Source organism: Poecilia latipinna, unplaced genomic scaffold (assembly GCF_001443285.1).
Source record: "Poecilia latipinna isolate Pla-1442-1.1 unplaced genomic scaffold, P_latipinna-1.0 Scaffold2696, whole genome shotgun sequence".
In the NCBI taxonomy this organism is placed as follows: Eukaryota; Metazoa; Chordata; class Actinopteri; order Cyprinodontiformes; family Poeciliidae; genus Poecilia; species Poecilia latipinna.
This window is the reverse complement of record NW_015115312.1, coordinates 41,329-56,252: the sequence shown is the minus strand read 5'-3', so window position 1 is coordinate 56,252 and position 14,924 is coordinate 41,329. Positions and strand designations below refer to the sequence as shown.

General features: G+C 38.5%; 1 protein-coding gene across 2 annotated transcripts in view; it reads right to left on the bottom strand.

The window, feature by feature from the left end:
• Positions 1-386: 386 nt before the first annotated feature.
• wipf1b (WAS/WASL interacting protein family, member 1b) overlaps positions 387-14,924 on the bottom strand; it is a 33,065-nt gene continuing 18,527 nt past the window's right edge. The window contains exons 2-9 of one of the 2 annotated variants that reach the window (XM_015020984.1): positions 9,843-9,945; positions 8,366-8,495; positions 6,533-6,685; positions 5,713-6,442; positions 3,920-4,020; positions 3,577-3,768; positions 2,723-2,836; positions 387-1,632 (exon numbers count right to left, since the gene is read on the bottom strand). In XM_015020984.1, coding sequence (XP_014876470.1) covers positions 1,580-1,632; positions 2,723-2,836; positions 3,577-3,768; positions 3,920-4,020; positions 5,713-6,442; positions 6,533-6,685; positions 8,366-8,495; positions 9,843-9,902 — 1,533 coding nt within the window. In that variant the 5' untranslated portion in view covers positions 9,903-9,945 and the 3' untranslated portion in view covers positions 387-1,579. Of the gene's footprint in view, positions 1,633-2,722; positions 2,837-3,576; positions 3,796-3,919; positions 4,021-5,712; positions 6,443-6,532; positions 6,686-8,365; positions 8,496-9,842; positions 9,946-14,924 lie in introns of both variants that reach the window. The other variant, XM_015020983.1, reaches the window with a different exon arrangement.

Genomic DNA, 14,924 nt, shown 5'->3' with positions numbered 1-14,924 from the left:
ATTACATATGCAATGTGAATCTTGTTTTGTGCATTTGTGGATTTTGTCCTGTGCATTTGTGAATTTTGAAACTGTTTTAGCTCCATTTTATGAAGCTAAATACATTGGAACTAATATATTTAGGTCCAATAATCATTGGACCTAAATAATTATTTAGCTCCAAATTAATTATTTCAACTAAATATGTAGTTCGGAAATAACCAAGTGGAAAATCATCATAATTAACAGGAATAAAGACTGGAAAAACAAGTGTAAATAATCAACATGTCGTTTAGTGATAAAATTCCTACAATAAGTGGACTTTTTAGTAATATTCTAAATTAAATGGATGTGTATTTTATGAGAAATCATTTTATGATAAGTTTAAAAAAATGCCACACTTTTGGTTACATTTATTGTCCTTTTTATTGCACATTTATGTAAATGAATAATACGGTTTATGTGGTAAAATATTGTTTATTTAATTGACTCTACAGCGCACTGTCCTTTTCTGTTCCTAAACAGTAATTGTTCAGGAATATCGGCATATAATTCAATAAAAGCGCTCCCCTTTTTCACCTAAAGTAAGCTTAAGTAAAGCATTTTAAACGCAAATAGTTTCCTTTCATATGATAGCCTCACAGAAAATGTTTCTGTAAAACAAAACAAAGCAGAACATTATAGCGAACATAATACTGCAAACATAACTTATCCCATAGTAAAATGTTGGCTGATTACATCATACAGATACATACAGACTCTTTGCTGTGCATCAAGAGAAGTTAACAAAACAATATTCAATGAAATTTTTCACTCATGATGTAAAACTCTGCAGAAATGTCCATGAAAACACATCAAGCATCGTCACAAAATTAAAACGTACCGCACCAGTGGTTGTAGCAGAAAAACTGGTGAAAAAAAATAAGTCTACATTCATGCTGCAGAGGCATGTGTGGCTTTGGCAACATAAAGAGGCTGAGATCATTTAAACTTTGTCTTTGTCTGAATCTAAGGCACCTTGATTGATTTCCTGATGTGTTCACACAGTTACCACCTTTAATTTTACTATTTCAAGCAAAGTGGATGGGGAAGGAGGGTGGTGGGTGATGAACCAAAATGGATTTATCAATTTAAAAAAAGCCACCTGGACATAATTCCCTTTATATTTGTGATCAGAACTGAAAGACACAGCGTTCATATTCTCCTCAAAACGTTTCGCTTGTTTATAAAAATCTAAAACTTAGTTATGGCATCGACTGAAAACAGCAGAAATAGAATCATTACAAAAACAAAATTTAAGTATCAAAATCAATGAAGCCTTCTAGGAACAGTATGGTTGTAAATGTAAAAAAATAAAATAAAATAAAAATAATAATTTCCCCCAAAGCATAAATGTACAACGATATAAAGAGATTCCAAGTCACCATTTCTCTACTATAGAGGCACATGGTGTGAACTCCACTATGCTTTTATTTGAATTCCTGGAGCCCTGCCCCCTTGTGGTCCTCACATGAGGACTTCTGGTCAACTGAGAAAGAGAGAGATGAGAACAGAGGAAGAGGTGGTAGGTCCAAGTGTTGTGGAGACAGCCATCTTTACTTCACCTGGGTATAGGGGGAAGGGGAGGAGCTCCTCGCTCTTTTTTACCAGAACCTGGAAAATACAGAATCAATTAACAGAATGTGTTTTTTAATATTACACAGAAAATGTTCTTCCACCAGATGGCACTGTGTCACAAATATGAAGACATTCATTTTTGAAAAGGTTTCAGAGATTGAAAAAAATGAGACCATAATAATTCACTTCAACACTTTTTCCACATTTAATGTGACAAGACCTGCATTATTCATATTAAAAAGAAACATCTGTTTTAGGAAGAAAAAAAAATCCTGCATGAATAAATGTACAAACCCTTAAAGTAATATTTTGATTCCATGTCAGCAGTTAGTCTTTTTGAGTTCACACCTTCCATCAGTTGTAGTGGGATTGGAACAAAGTGGAAGCAATTTGGAGTGACCATAAAGTGGCAATTTGTAAAATCAGTGAGAGGACAACACATGTTGAGAAATGTTGAGCAGAAATCACCAAATCTCTGCACTAAAGACTGTTTTCAAAAACAAGTAAAAAGGTTACATGTGTTTCTGCTGCTATGAAACTAAAGAATCCAAAAAGTGTTGCTGTTAAAAACAAATACTATTTTGTACCTAACATTTCTCAAAAATGTATGTGAAAACATACAAAGATATTTTGGACAATGAGAACAGTTTTGATTTTGAGTTTCCGGTCATATTTGTCTGGAAGTACCTCTTCTATGAACATGATCTCTATTTAGTTAGCTATGGTGTACCTCAAGGTAAAATGTTGGGAACCTTTTGTTTTCACTGTCTACGTTACCCCTGGGGTCAATTTTTGCACACTATAACTTCTTTTCAATGCTTTGCAGATAATTTGCGGATTTATCTGCCCTTAAAAACAGGGAAAGACTTGGGCTTTTAGCTCACTGTCTTGAAGATGTTTAATAGTGAATGTCTATAATATTTTTTTATCTAAATGAAAACAAAACAGACATCATCATCATTAAGTAAGATAATTAAAGTGCATTGGGTCCTTTATTGTCTTATTGCAAAAGAAATGTTTGGAACAGTCTGAAATTCGACATTATAAATTTGACATGTGACCAAGTGTTCAAATACTTTGTGAAAAACAAAAACAAAAAATATATTTTTCACGTTGTGTTGGTCACCTTTGCTCTCCGTCTTAGAGATCTTACTGGGGTAGGTTTTCTGCGAAGGCACATAGGGGTCGGGTGGAGGAAGGTCCGAAATGGGGTGAAAGGTGAACCTGTACTCAAAGTCATCTGTTGAAGGAAAGAAAACAGAGAAATGATCGCAATTAGACTGAATGATCTGACATGACACAAAACAAATGAAGCTGAACCAGTTTGTGTAAAGGTGTTGTGAATGGAATCAAGAACTCTCTGCTATTTTAGGCAAAACCTTTTTTGTCCCCATTGCCTTCCAAAATGAAGCCACCTCTGTGGTTGATTGACAAAAGACAATTGAATTGGAGGTCAGGGGGTTTTCTGCCTTAAACGAAGCATGTGGTAAAAAAAAAACAATGAGGGCAACAGGAATCAGACTGAAAAATGCTCTAATGGACTTTTTTAAATCAGGTTCTCATAACGTGTACAGTGTCTTACAAAAGTATTCATGCCCTAAGGGTTCTGCTCACATTTTCTTACGGTTCAGCAACTAACCCTCTTCTGTCTTACCAGGACTTTAAATGAAATACCAACTCAAAGTAGCTTGTAATTGTGAAATGGACGTATGCATGCTTTTTAAGGTTTTTTGGTAAATAATCAAGAAAAAGGTATTGTGCATTGGATTTGTGACATAATATGAAGAGATTCTTGTGGTATCAGGAGCATTACACTGGAGTTATTCAACTTTGCTCTTTTAATTTTTCAGTCTTTCTCCTAACTAAAGACTGAAAACCTGTCAGTGTCTGTAACACTGACAGGTGTTTACACACCTGTCAGTGACTGTAACACTGACAGGTGTTACAGTCACTGTAACACCTGTTACAGTGTTTACAGACCTTGCATTTGGTTGTGGTGAGAGTTTTGGAAGCCGTTCCCCATCGGTGGTGGAGGTGGTAGTCCCCCAACGGGCCTGTCTGGTGGCAGGGGGGGCCTACCGCCAGGGCCGCCACGAGGAGGCTCCGGGCCCGGCCGACTGATGGGCGGGGCAGCTTGGGTTGCTCTTAGGCTGCCTCCGCCCATGCTGCGACCTGAAGGAGGTGGTGGAGGAAGAGGACCTTTGGATGGAGAATGAATTTTATTCATTAAACATTAACAACAATTTTCTACAATATTTCTTATCTATTGTTTGAAAAGAAGTGATCTATTATTTATGTAACCAAGTGACGAATGGTGGGTTACCTGTGCGTGGTGAAGACTGGTTTCTTCCAACAGATGGCGGTCTCTCGTTTGGAGGAGGAGGGAGGGGTCCTGATCGACCAGAAGGGGGTGCTGGAGTGTGGCTGTAGGAGATTAAAAAGAAAAAAAGCATCCATTTTGATAATTTTTTCTTCGTGGAGCAGTATTATGCGTTTCCAGGCATACAGTGACAAGAAGTAACTATGCTACCTTGAGTTTTTACAAAAATGCTGTATTTATCAAATATGACTTAAAAGAAATTTGACTTAATATTTAATACCTTGAAATTGGGTTTCTGTGTCTTTATTAACTCCTGCTCTTTCTGAAGTGCCGCCTTCAGGAAATCATCCCAACATGGCTCCTCTATTAAACCTTTAACGTTTTTACCAGCATTGCTCTAAGAAGTAACTCAGCAGTTCCAGCAGGTGTCCGTTTATTGCAGCTGGCTAGTCTGAAGGGTAACACTTTATTTGAAGGGGGTTGAATAAGACTGACATGACGCCGTCATAAACATAACACCTGTCATGAACATGAATAAGCCTTCATGAATATTTATGACTGTTGTCATAAAGCGTCATTCGGTAAATTATGACACTTTTAATAAAAAGTTGACATTATTCAAAATGTCTTTATTATGACAACTTGACATTAACCAAGAAATCATTACTGTTTAAACTTTACCTTTAATAACACAAAGTTACCTAATTTTTAAAGTGCAATCAGTAATACTTTTATAACAAATTTATATCAGTTGGTTACAAAAATTAGAGCATGATGCAAAGCTCAAAAAAAATTAATTTACATGATACTGCCCCTTAAATATGAAACAAGCAAAAGTCTTTTGAATTTCTGGGATTATGACTTACACATCCAATTTTTACAAGAAGTTTAACTACTTTGTTTAAATTATTGTATGCTTTGTTTATTGTTGAGAAGGTAAAGAAGGCTTTGATATCATTTGCAACTGTTTTAGAAATTTCTTTCTGCAAGTAATTTTGACCCTATTTGGCCCATGTAACAAAAAGTTGGACACAACTGTGCTGTAATAGGTTTTTTTAAATTCAATTTAAAAATACTTCATTAATCCCAAAAGGAAATTAAATGTTGTTATAATGAATTAATTAAAAAAATTCAAAGAGTTATTGTAGATGACTATGGCTGTAGGCAGGAAGGATCTCCAGTAGCTGTCTGTATTGCAGTTAGTCCGAAGAAGCCTCTGACTAAAGACACTTTGTTCTCCCAAGACACTCACATGAAGAGGATGTTCAGGGTTGTCCATAATTTTTTGATCCTATGAAGAATCCTTCTTTGCATAATCATCTCCAGAGGTTCCACACTCATCCCAGAAAAGAACCGGAACAGAACCAGCCTTTTTTATCAGGCTGTTGAGCCTTTTTAGGTCCCTGGATCTGATGCTGCCACTCCAACATCTCTCTCCTCTATGCTCTTGCTCTCTATCCATAATGCCTCCTTTTCAACTCCTCTGTGATTTTATGGCTTCAGCTGTGGTACTATTTCAGCTTTTCCAAAGTTGATGAACAACATTGGAAAACAAATATTGTCCAAAAAAAAAAAAAAGCCATTTTCCTCCAAAAAGACAGGAATGAATGTTTGAAAAAGACAAAAATCTCAATGAGAGTACCGAGCTGCTACAATGTGCTGCCACCCTCAGCGGCGCAATTCTAGAATTGTTGATTTTTTTATTTTAATGGATGTTTGGAGCCAAAGTTGAACAATAAATTTAATTTGATGATCCAGTCCTAAGCATTTTCATCATCTATTTTCCCAAATCTTACCTGTTGAGTGAGCTGTTCCTCTGGGGCAGGCGGGGTGTGTTTTGGTCCTCTCCTCCTCCCTGGCCAGGCGGGATTGGAGGAGGGCCTGGTCGTCCTGGAGGCAGAGGGGGCACCCCGCTGCTGGCTGGGGAGCGACCCGTTGAGGAAGGCGAGGCAGAAGGTTTGGAGTTGACGGACGGGGGAGGAGGGGGCATGTCGCGGGGCATTGACGGTCGGTGACCTCCTACAGGAGCCGGCGGTGGCGGCGGCCGGTCGTCAGGAAGCGGAGGCCTCCCTCCTGGAGCTGGAGGTAACGGAGGTCGGCTGCTATTTGAAGGCGGAGGAGGGGGCGCGGAGAAGCTCGACCGAGGCCCACCGGAGGAGCCCCCTGGTGGGGGAGGAGGGGGAAGAGACCCATGCCTCCCTGGTGGAACACTGGGGGGCACGGGGGAGCTGGCGTGACTGGGCCTGGGTCCTCCGGGGAGTGACGGAGGAGAGGGCCCCCCACGAGACGGGAGGCTCTGGGGTGGCCTGGGGGTGTTGGGTACTGGAGGAGGCGGTCCACCTGGCGTGTCCTGTCTGGAAGAGAAATTAGGACGGCCCTTTGGGAGATCAGGGGCGCCGCCACGAGGCACAGCGGGGACGCCCGGCAGCTTAGGCGGACCGGATGGACTGCCACCGCCGCCAAAAGGGCTGGGTCCACCGGAACGGGAACCCGGAGGAAGAACGGGCCCACGGCTGGGTCCCGAGTCTGGGAACGAAAATCAGAAACTGTTTTTGTCTTTAAACATAATGAGGACCTTTTTCTGTCACAGTTTTTGCTCTTCACATCTTTTCTTACCATTGTCTCGGTTTGCTGCAGACCTCAGTTTTGGCATTCCTCCTGCAAAGAGGCCTCCTAAACCAGCAGGAGACCCACCACCAAAACCCCCACCACTACCTCCACTTCCTCCTCCACCACCGCTTCCACCTCCTCCACTTCCTCCTTTGGGTTCTGAGAAGAAAGAAAACCTACCTTAATGCATGATAGTAGTGTTGTCTGTTTCTATAAGGTTCAAACTGGACATATGGGGTAAAATAAGTGCACTAAAAGCCAACATAGGGAAGCAGTTGGTCATTTGTGCCATGCCATTGGTGATACCTTTGGGCTTTTTCAAATAAAAAGAAAGACATACTGTTTTATGCATCATAAAAGGTTGCACAGGGCTTCCTCCAGAAAACCTGCTGTGACCAGTGGTGGGAGTGTTGGGGCAGTCCACCGTGTTTTTGTGTTGAAAAGTGTTCAAAGTTACAAAAATGTAGAGACATCATAATTTGGAATTAAGAGTTTGAGGCCAACAGGCAGCAAAGAAGAATACAGGGTGCGCAACCCCTCATGCCCGGTTCAATGCATCAACTAGAAACCCAGCTTCATCCATGGCTCCTGTTGCTATTAATGATGCATAAAAAACTAAAAAAAAAAATAATAAAAAAAAATCTATCTAAAACAAACTATGTTTAGTCTGGTGGCCCGCCAAGCTTATGATGCACTGAGGGAAACTTGGTAGTGTTTGTCTAATTTCACTCCCAAGAACAGAAGCCAATGTCTTTTATCATGCAACAAAAAATGGCCACTTTTTACTTCATTGTCCTGAAGTCACTCTTAATGTGACATAAACTGCTTACTCAACACATTTTGCATGTTATTCATCTTTCTCCTGGTTCTTTATTCAGTTTCTGAGTTTTTCCATTTAATCTAGGGCTGCACCAATAAATCAACCCTCGTTTCCTTCATTTTGGGGGATCGGTGATCAGCCGATACTTACATGTGAAGCTGATCTTTTCCTCCGATTTTATCTACCACAGCAAAGGTCTGAACATCAGCCACTGTCCTCTTCTGCTCTGTAGTGAGAGGTTTGAATGGCTGACAGACCCACCAGGTAATGTCTGCACGCTTGTAGTTAACAATAGTCACCCCACTATTACCGACTCAAGAACTTTCTTACTATATTTAGCAACATTTCAGACAAAAAAAATTGGCATCTGCCAAAATCGGAATCGGCAGGTCAGGCTTTATAACCAGACATTGGTGCAGCCCTATTTTATACTCTTGTTTCAGGAAGTGATCTATTCTAAAATAACCAATCTAGACAGCTTACCGTAGCAAATCCCAGACTGCTCTCCATGCTGAGCTCAGACACAGACAGCTGATCAGAATGCTAACGATTAAAGTTTATGACGTTCTAAGAAAAGTGCTAGGTTCATGAAGTAGAAGATTGTTTTCATTATTCTTTTCTCACATACAGTTGAGCACAAAATTAGCCATACCCTGGCATGTCTTGATTTGAAATTATTTTTATTCAACCAACAAGTTTGTTTTTGATAGGAAATTATATGATTGGCGTCTCAAAAAATGTTAAATGAGCATTCATTTCAAAAAAATTTTTAAAATTACATCTGTCTAAGATCATTTATGCACTTCTCAATATGATGAATGATTAAAATGGGTCTAGGAAATGCACAAGTTAAAAAAACAATCTTTGTGTTTCCATATAGAAATGCAAAGACTTTTTTTTTTTAACTTATTGAGCATCAGAATAAATAGTTTTTAATCTAGCAGACATGATGGAAATGATTTGGTTTTTCCTTGGGATACAGCCATACATGTTGACGCCAATGAAATGCGCCGACTTACTGTCGAAAACGGGTCCACTGCGGTCATTTGTGACGGCTTTCTTTAGTCTGGCGCCTTTGCAAATGTCGGACAGAAGAGCGCCGCGTCCCTGCTGCTCCGTTCGGCTCAGAGTTGGCTTCTCTGTGTTGGCCTGAAACACAAACAACCCAAAAGATTCAAAGGAAGAAATGACTAAAGCTGCAGAAAAAAAAATATTTAGAAAAATCTAATTAAAATTAAATTCATATTGGCATTGTTAAACTAATGGGAGTGGACAGAAGCACAAAATCTTGAAAGAGCCAGTATCAAGAGTTTTCCAGGCACAGTTACATTTTATAGGATAATCCAGCAATTATATGTTGCTTTCAGTTATAAATTGCTATATGCATCAAATTGAACTTTGTGATTTAATGCCCTATGATGGACTGGTGATCTTTCCAGGTGACCCCGCCCCTACCTGTTGACCTCTGGAGATATGCATCACTATCATTGTCTTCCATATAATTGGGTCAAACATAATATAATAAGTTAATTAAAAATGTATATTTTCTAATTGATTTTATTCAATATTCCAATATTTTAAGAAACTGAACTTTGGATTTCTGTCCATCAGATATAATAATTCCAATTAATAGAAACCCAGAAGATACATCAGTGTGCATTTAAAATAAATCATACATGATTTCGAGTTAAATTATTATAATAAATAAACAGAACCAGACAGAAAAACAATCTCAATGTGTCATATTTTTACCGTTTTCACATCCAATCCTTGATATCGTCACCTTCATAAAATAATGGCCTTGCACATAAAAAAAAAAAGTGTAATGGATAGTGAGCTATTTAAAATAAATTGTCTAAATTATTTACATTTGTAGACTATTTATTGTAAATTATTTAAAGTGAATTTTCTAAATTAAGGATGTTGCAGATTGTTTAATGATGTTTGTCTGTTTTGATGAGCACTGTTAGAGTTTGTATTTTGTTTTGTTTAATTGTATTTGCACTTTGTAATGTCTGAGGTTCCTTTGTATGTACCTCACGGGATGCTGTAGCTAATGAGGGCAGGCCCTTTAAAAGCTAGCAAAATTATTGTACCAATGAATGACTTGAACAACTGTCAAAAGATGCTTAGTGTTCCCCAGTGAAAGCAGCGAGGTACGTTTTATTTTGTTGTTTGTGTTGCAAGTTTATGTTTTGTATTCTAATGTTTGTATATGTTTTAGTTTTCACGATGACTGAGGTGACTGATGATCCGCATCAAAGAAAATAAAAAACCTTGAAAATCATCCGTTGAGACTGCGCAAATTACTTCAAGTGCTGGGGAGCAGCTATACACCCAGCTTCAACATTGAAGCTTTAATTTTTTTTTAGAAAATATATTTTTTTAGGATACAGCTGTTAAGTCCCAATCCATACATTGATTCTGCCATAGACTAGGTTTGTCCACTAGATGTCTCTGCTGAGCATGACATCTGAGAGGAACAGAGAAACTTACCAGAGCCAGAGTGGGAGGCGGTGGCGGCCCTGGGGGTGGAGGGGGAGGCGGGGCAGGCATCTTCTGCTCTTAGCTGGTCTCTATCTGCGTTGGATTCCTCAACCTGTCACAGAACAAGCACATCGTCACCAAATGCTGCATTCAAATCACCACAAAGTTCAATTTTAAGGCGATCAAACTAGAGTTAAATCTAGAGTTAAATCCATCTGATTAAAGAGGAGAGAGACACCTACTTCCAAGGTGCAGAAAAAAGTGAAAACATCTGATAGAACAGAGGAAATCTCTTCAGACTCCACAGAATATCAGTCAGCATTTAAACAGAAACTAACTTCATTACAATATGTGGAAGTTTCCGTTCCTTACTTCTCATTTTGCTCTCATGTTTAATGGTAATGATGCATGTTTTTTTTCCCTGTTAATCCACCAAATCAACAAATACACTGAAGGAGTTCTTCATAAACTTAACATGTTCATTAAAGTCCTAAAAATTTGGAGAATTAGCTTTGGATTTATCTATAAATTTTATAATAATCAGCCTGGTGAAAAAAAGCAAAACACGTTCAAAAGATTGAAAAGTAAAGTGTGAATGAAGTGTGAGTGAGAACGCACATGAAGGTTTTGAAACCACTACAATATTCCATCATTCGGTTCCTCAGGTTACAATAATTTGAATGAAATGCCCGAGAAAACAATTATGTGAGCAGACTATATTACTGAGAGAAGACAGTCTTTTGTTTGTTGAACACTGAAGAGCTGCTGGTTGAAAAATGGCTGCAACTGTCAGTCACTAACATGAAAGAGAACTGAAGCCATTTCAAATATTTCCACTCAACACTGATGGGCATTGTTGTTACGACGGAGTACTAGGGACAGGCTGAGAAAAAAATTTAATTATGAGAAAAAGGTCTGCTCATACTGCAATGAAGACAGAATAACATGAGAATAAACTCATAATATTACAAAAAAGAAGTCAGAATACAAGACAAAATTGTAAATGTACATGAATTTGCATGACAAAAAATAATATTACAAAAGTACATTTGTGAAAATCCAAGAAAACCCCCCCAATAATAATATGAAATCATATTACTAGAATAAAGTCGTAATATAATGAGAATGAAGTTGTAATTTATAACTCCCACACGAAAAATAAAACGTAAAATGAGGAATGCTGAGCATCTTGAGAAGCTTTGCTCTCATTAAAACAACTTTCTAATTTTACAACTTCTGATAGTGTCTTTCATCTATTATGACTTTATTCTTGCAATTAAAAATAAATCTGTCTGACCCTAACACTTTTAAAGCTGCAGAAGGTGTTATATAAATATTGTATATAGAATTGTGAGCAAATCACTGAACCTACAACTTAAGCAGCTGTTATATGCATCAAAATTCATGTATCAGATCAACTTATTTACGGCAACTTCAGATCAAATCAACAGTTTTAAATTGTTTTATTATTTACAGATTTTTCTGTCATCATTTTATGGTTTATTACGGTGAAGTATGCAGATGTTTTTTTTTTTTTACAGTGTTAATGTTCCGATTTGTCTGACCCATTAGCATGCCACGACTGTCATAAGACTGTCATTTAGCCACAGTCTTCAGTCACAGTGAATTTTCTGAAAGACTGACTGCTACTGGAGATTCTTCCTGCCCACAGCATCACCATCCACTATAACGATTCAAAAACACCAGGATGACAAATTAGACAATGTTTCATTTTCCTTTTGGTTAAACTTTTTTTTTCACCTGAATTGACCTGCTAGAATGGAGGAAACCTGCAAGTTCTTTGCAACATCTCAGAGTTCAAGCTTGAGAACAACTTTTCTGCAGTTGTCACAACAGTTGCTTTCAGTTCCTTAAATGATTTTTAGCAACACATTAGAGGAAATGTCTGACAGAATGTAAACGAACATTTACAGGGCTTACTGACTGACAGGAGTCCTGACAGTGGAATAGGTTCTAGATTCCTGACAGTGGAACCTATTCCTGACAGTGGAACCTATATCACTGTCAGGAATAGGTTCCACTGTCAGGACTTCTGGAGATCCTTCCTGCCCACAGCAGTAGCAGTCAGCATAAAATTTATGTGACGTAGAAGCGTATTCGTTCAGCTTTTACCGTTTAATTTTAACCCTCCCACTGAAAAAACAAATGATAGAATTAATTCTCAGCTGGAAAACTGCTTGCAATGCAATTCTCTTGAGATGCTTCATTCTTAGTTTCTAGTAAATTTATGGAGAAACTGCAGAGAAAAGATGTGAGCAAAGACTTTACTCAGGTAAAGTGTAAGATGACATAGGGTAATCAATGCAAACGGTTTAAAGTGGAGCTAACACAATGTAATATTCTGTTCAAGTGAGTAGGAACTTGAAGGATAAGTTCCCTAAAACCTGGTTCTCTCTACTTGGTCTGTAAATATTCTCAGTCTAGTTTCTGACAAACAGCTCTGGACTTGGATTTAAGATGAACCAATTATGTCATATTAACAATAAACACATCATATTCCTAACAAAAACCACAAATGTTAAAGTTTTAACCCCCTGTCTTTTGTCACACTAACCAGAATTGTTTAAAATTAGTTTTTAAATGATGATTTCACCTGCGGTGGTCTGGCGACCCTGCCTCTCCTCCACTGACAGCTGGAGATGGGCACCAGCACCCCTCCTGATCCCAATGGGATGAGGGTGTAAGAAAATGGAGGGATGGATGGATGATGTTTTCATTAAATGAAGTTAAAGAGCAATTTAAACCAACTTGACTGTGTGAAACAGTAATTGTTCCCTAAAGCTACTGACTAGTTGTGTCACCGTTGCTGCAACAAGTCAAGCTCTGTGATAGCTGGAAACTAGAGTCTTATATTTTTGCCCGCTCTTCCTTGCAGAGCTGCGTTAGGATGAATTGACGTCAGCCATTTTTATTCCGCTTTAATCCAACTCTAATTTGTCTAGAAAGTCTGCTTTGTTTGGGTACGTGTGAATGCAAACCAAACTCTGATGCGGATCAAAAGAAAAGAAAAAACGATCTGCCTAAAAATCTCGGTCTGGGTTTGGCTGAAGTGAACTCTGGTTCAGTTTGAATGCATATGTGAACACTAAGGGTACCAGAGACTGCTCCAGAAGCAGAAAGTGGAGTAAATAAAACCAAAACAAACACTCTAAGCTAGCACTAGGGGGAGAAATGGCTCGTGGTATTTAGCCAAAAACAAAAGAGAAATCCTCCAACCGCCAAAATCTATGATTGCTCCTCAGTCCTGGAAGAGCCTGAGACCCTCACACTACGGCTGGTTGATGGGGACAAAAAAAAAAAAAAAAAAAACTTTCCAAAAATAAGCTCTGGTATTTATTGCAACAAAAATAAAATTATATATGAAAATCTAGGCCAAAACCATAATAATTAATATTAATATAATTAATATTTTTTCTATGGTTGATAACCCTATATTTACCATTATAGTTATTTTATTACTCTTTCAACATCTTTAAAAAATGACTACACTGCTGATGATGCTGCTCTGCTTCAGTAAAAATATCCCACAATCCTGTGCTACATCACTGTCACAATCACATGACCAAAAAAATCCCAGATGGCTACTCCCCCATCCCAATTCTGCCTGGATTCTAAACTTCTAAATCAAACCTTTAGAATAGCGTTTCTCAACAGAGGCGTTCAGAGGACGGCAGGGGGCGCTGGCCCAAAAAAGGTTGAGAAACACTGCTTTAGAACTTACTTCTTAGACAGTTTGAAGATAACAAAAGCAAATGGAAAAAAGAAAGTCTCTGACTTCAGCTTTTTATTTAATACCAAAAACAACAAAAGTGAAGAAGTTAGCTATATAAGCACATGTTAGAGCTTAATGCATATGCATGCATCCATTTTCACACTTGAATCACCCTGTTCCACCAAACAAAAATACTCACAACTCTGCTTCACACTTCAGACCATCCTCGAGGGGCCTCTTACTTCCTCTATGCAGCAACAAACAGGAAGTCACATCGCGCCTGCAGCACCGCAGCCATCCGGCTGCCAGGATAATGTTGATAGCTTCATTGCAGCGACACATCATTTTCCGATTCTTGCTCTTTGTTTTTTGCTTTTCCTGACACATTTTTCTTTAGCACTTTACTTTATTCCTTTTCCTACTCCATCTCTTTAACAAAATTGACACTTGGATGAAATAGAGATCTTATTAAACCATTTTACTCCCGTTTAATCTCACTTGCTCTTGCTCAGTTGGACCAACAAAACATTTCTGTTGCTGCTAAATTCCTGACAAACCCAGAGATTCAGAATTTCTTAAAGCAAAAGGAGAAAATAGAAGTTTTGGATGACAAAAATCTAACTTTAAATGTATTTTATGTGAGAGAAAAGATAAAGTAGAGCCCAACTGTAAAGCTCGACGGTGAACTTTGACCCCAGCCTCATGTCTGCTGTACGTAAACAAATGAGATTTTAGTGGTTGGAGATTTCTCTTTTGCCTTTGGCAAAAGCCCACAGCCATTTCTCCCACTAGATAGATTTGTGCTTGCTTTGGTTGCATTTACTCAAAATACTCTGCACTATAATACACTTCCTGCTTTTGGAACGATCTGTCCAATTTGCGTTTGCATCAACGTTCACTTCAAACTGAGGCTGAGGTCTGTAGACGTACCAGAATTTGCTTTTTTGGTCTTTATAAGATGTTGTTTAAGCATCCTCAATCAAACCAGACTTTCTCAGGAAACAAATTAGGACTGGATTAAAGTGGACTAAACAGGGCTGTTAATGTTCTTCATATTTCTGAGAAGTTTAAATTTAACATCAGAAGTCTCTGACTCCATGAACTCCAACTTCCTCCTAAGATGTCCTGGCCTTTTAGTTGTCAATTCAAATATTCAGTCACAATCTTATGCACATGTCTTTAAGCTTGGGTCTGAAATTAGATTATATTGTCTGTGTGTAGACAGGAGATTGCATTGGATGTCCATCCATCCATTTTCTGTACACTTTTGTCCCTATCGGGGTCGGGGGGGGGGGGGGGGGGGGTGCCATCCTTTTGGGAATTTTTGGAGGAGAGCAGGGGCCCCCGGGGCGGGGCCC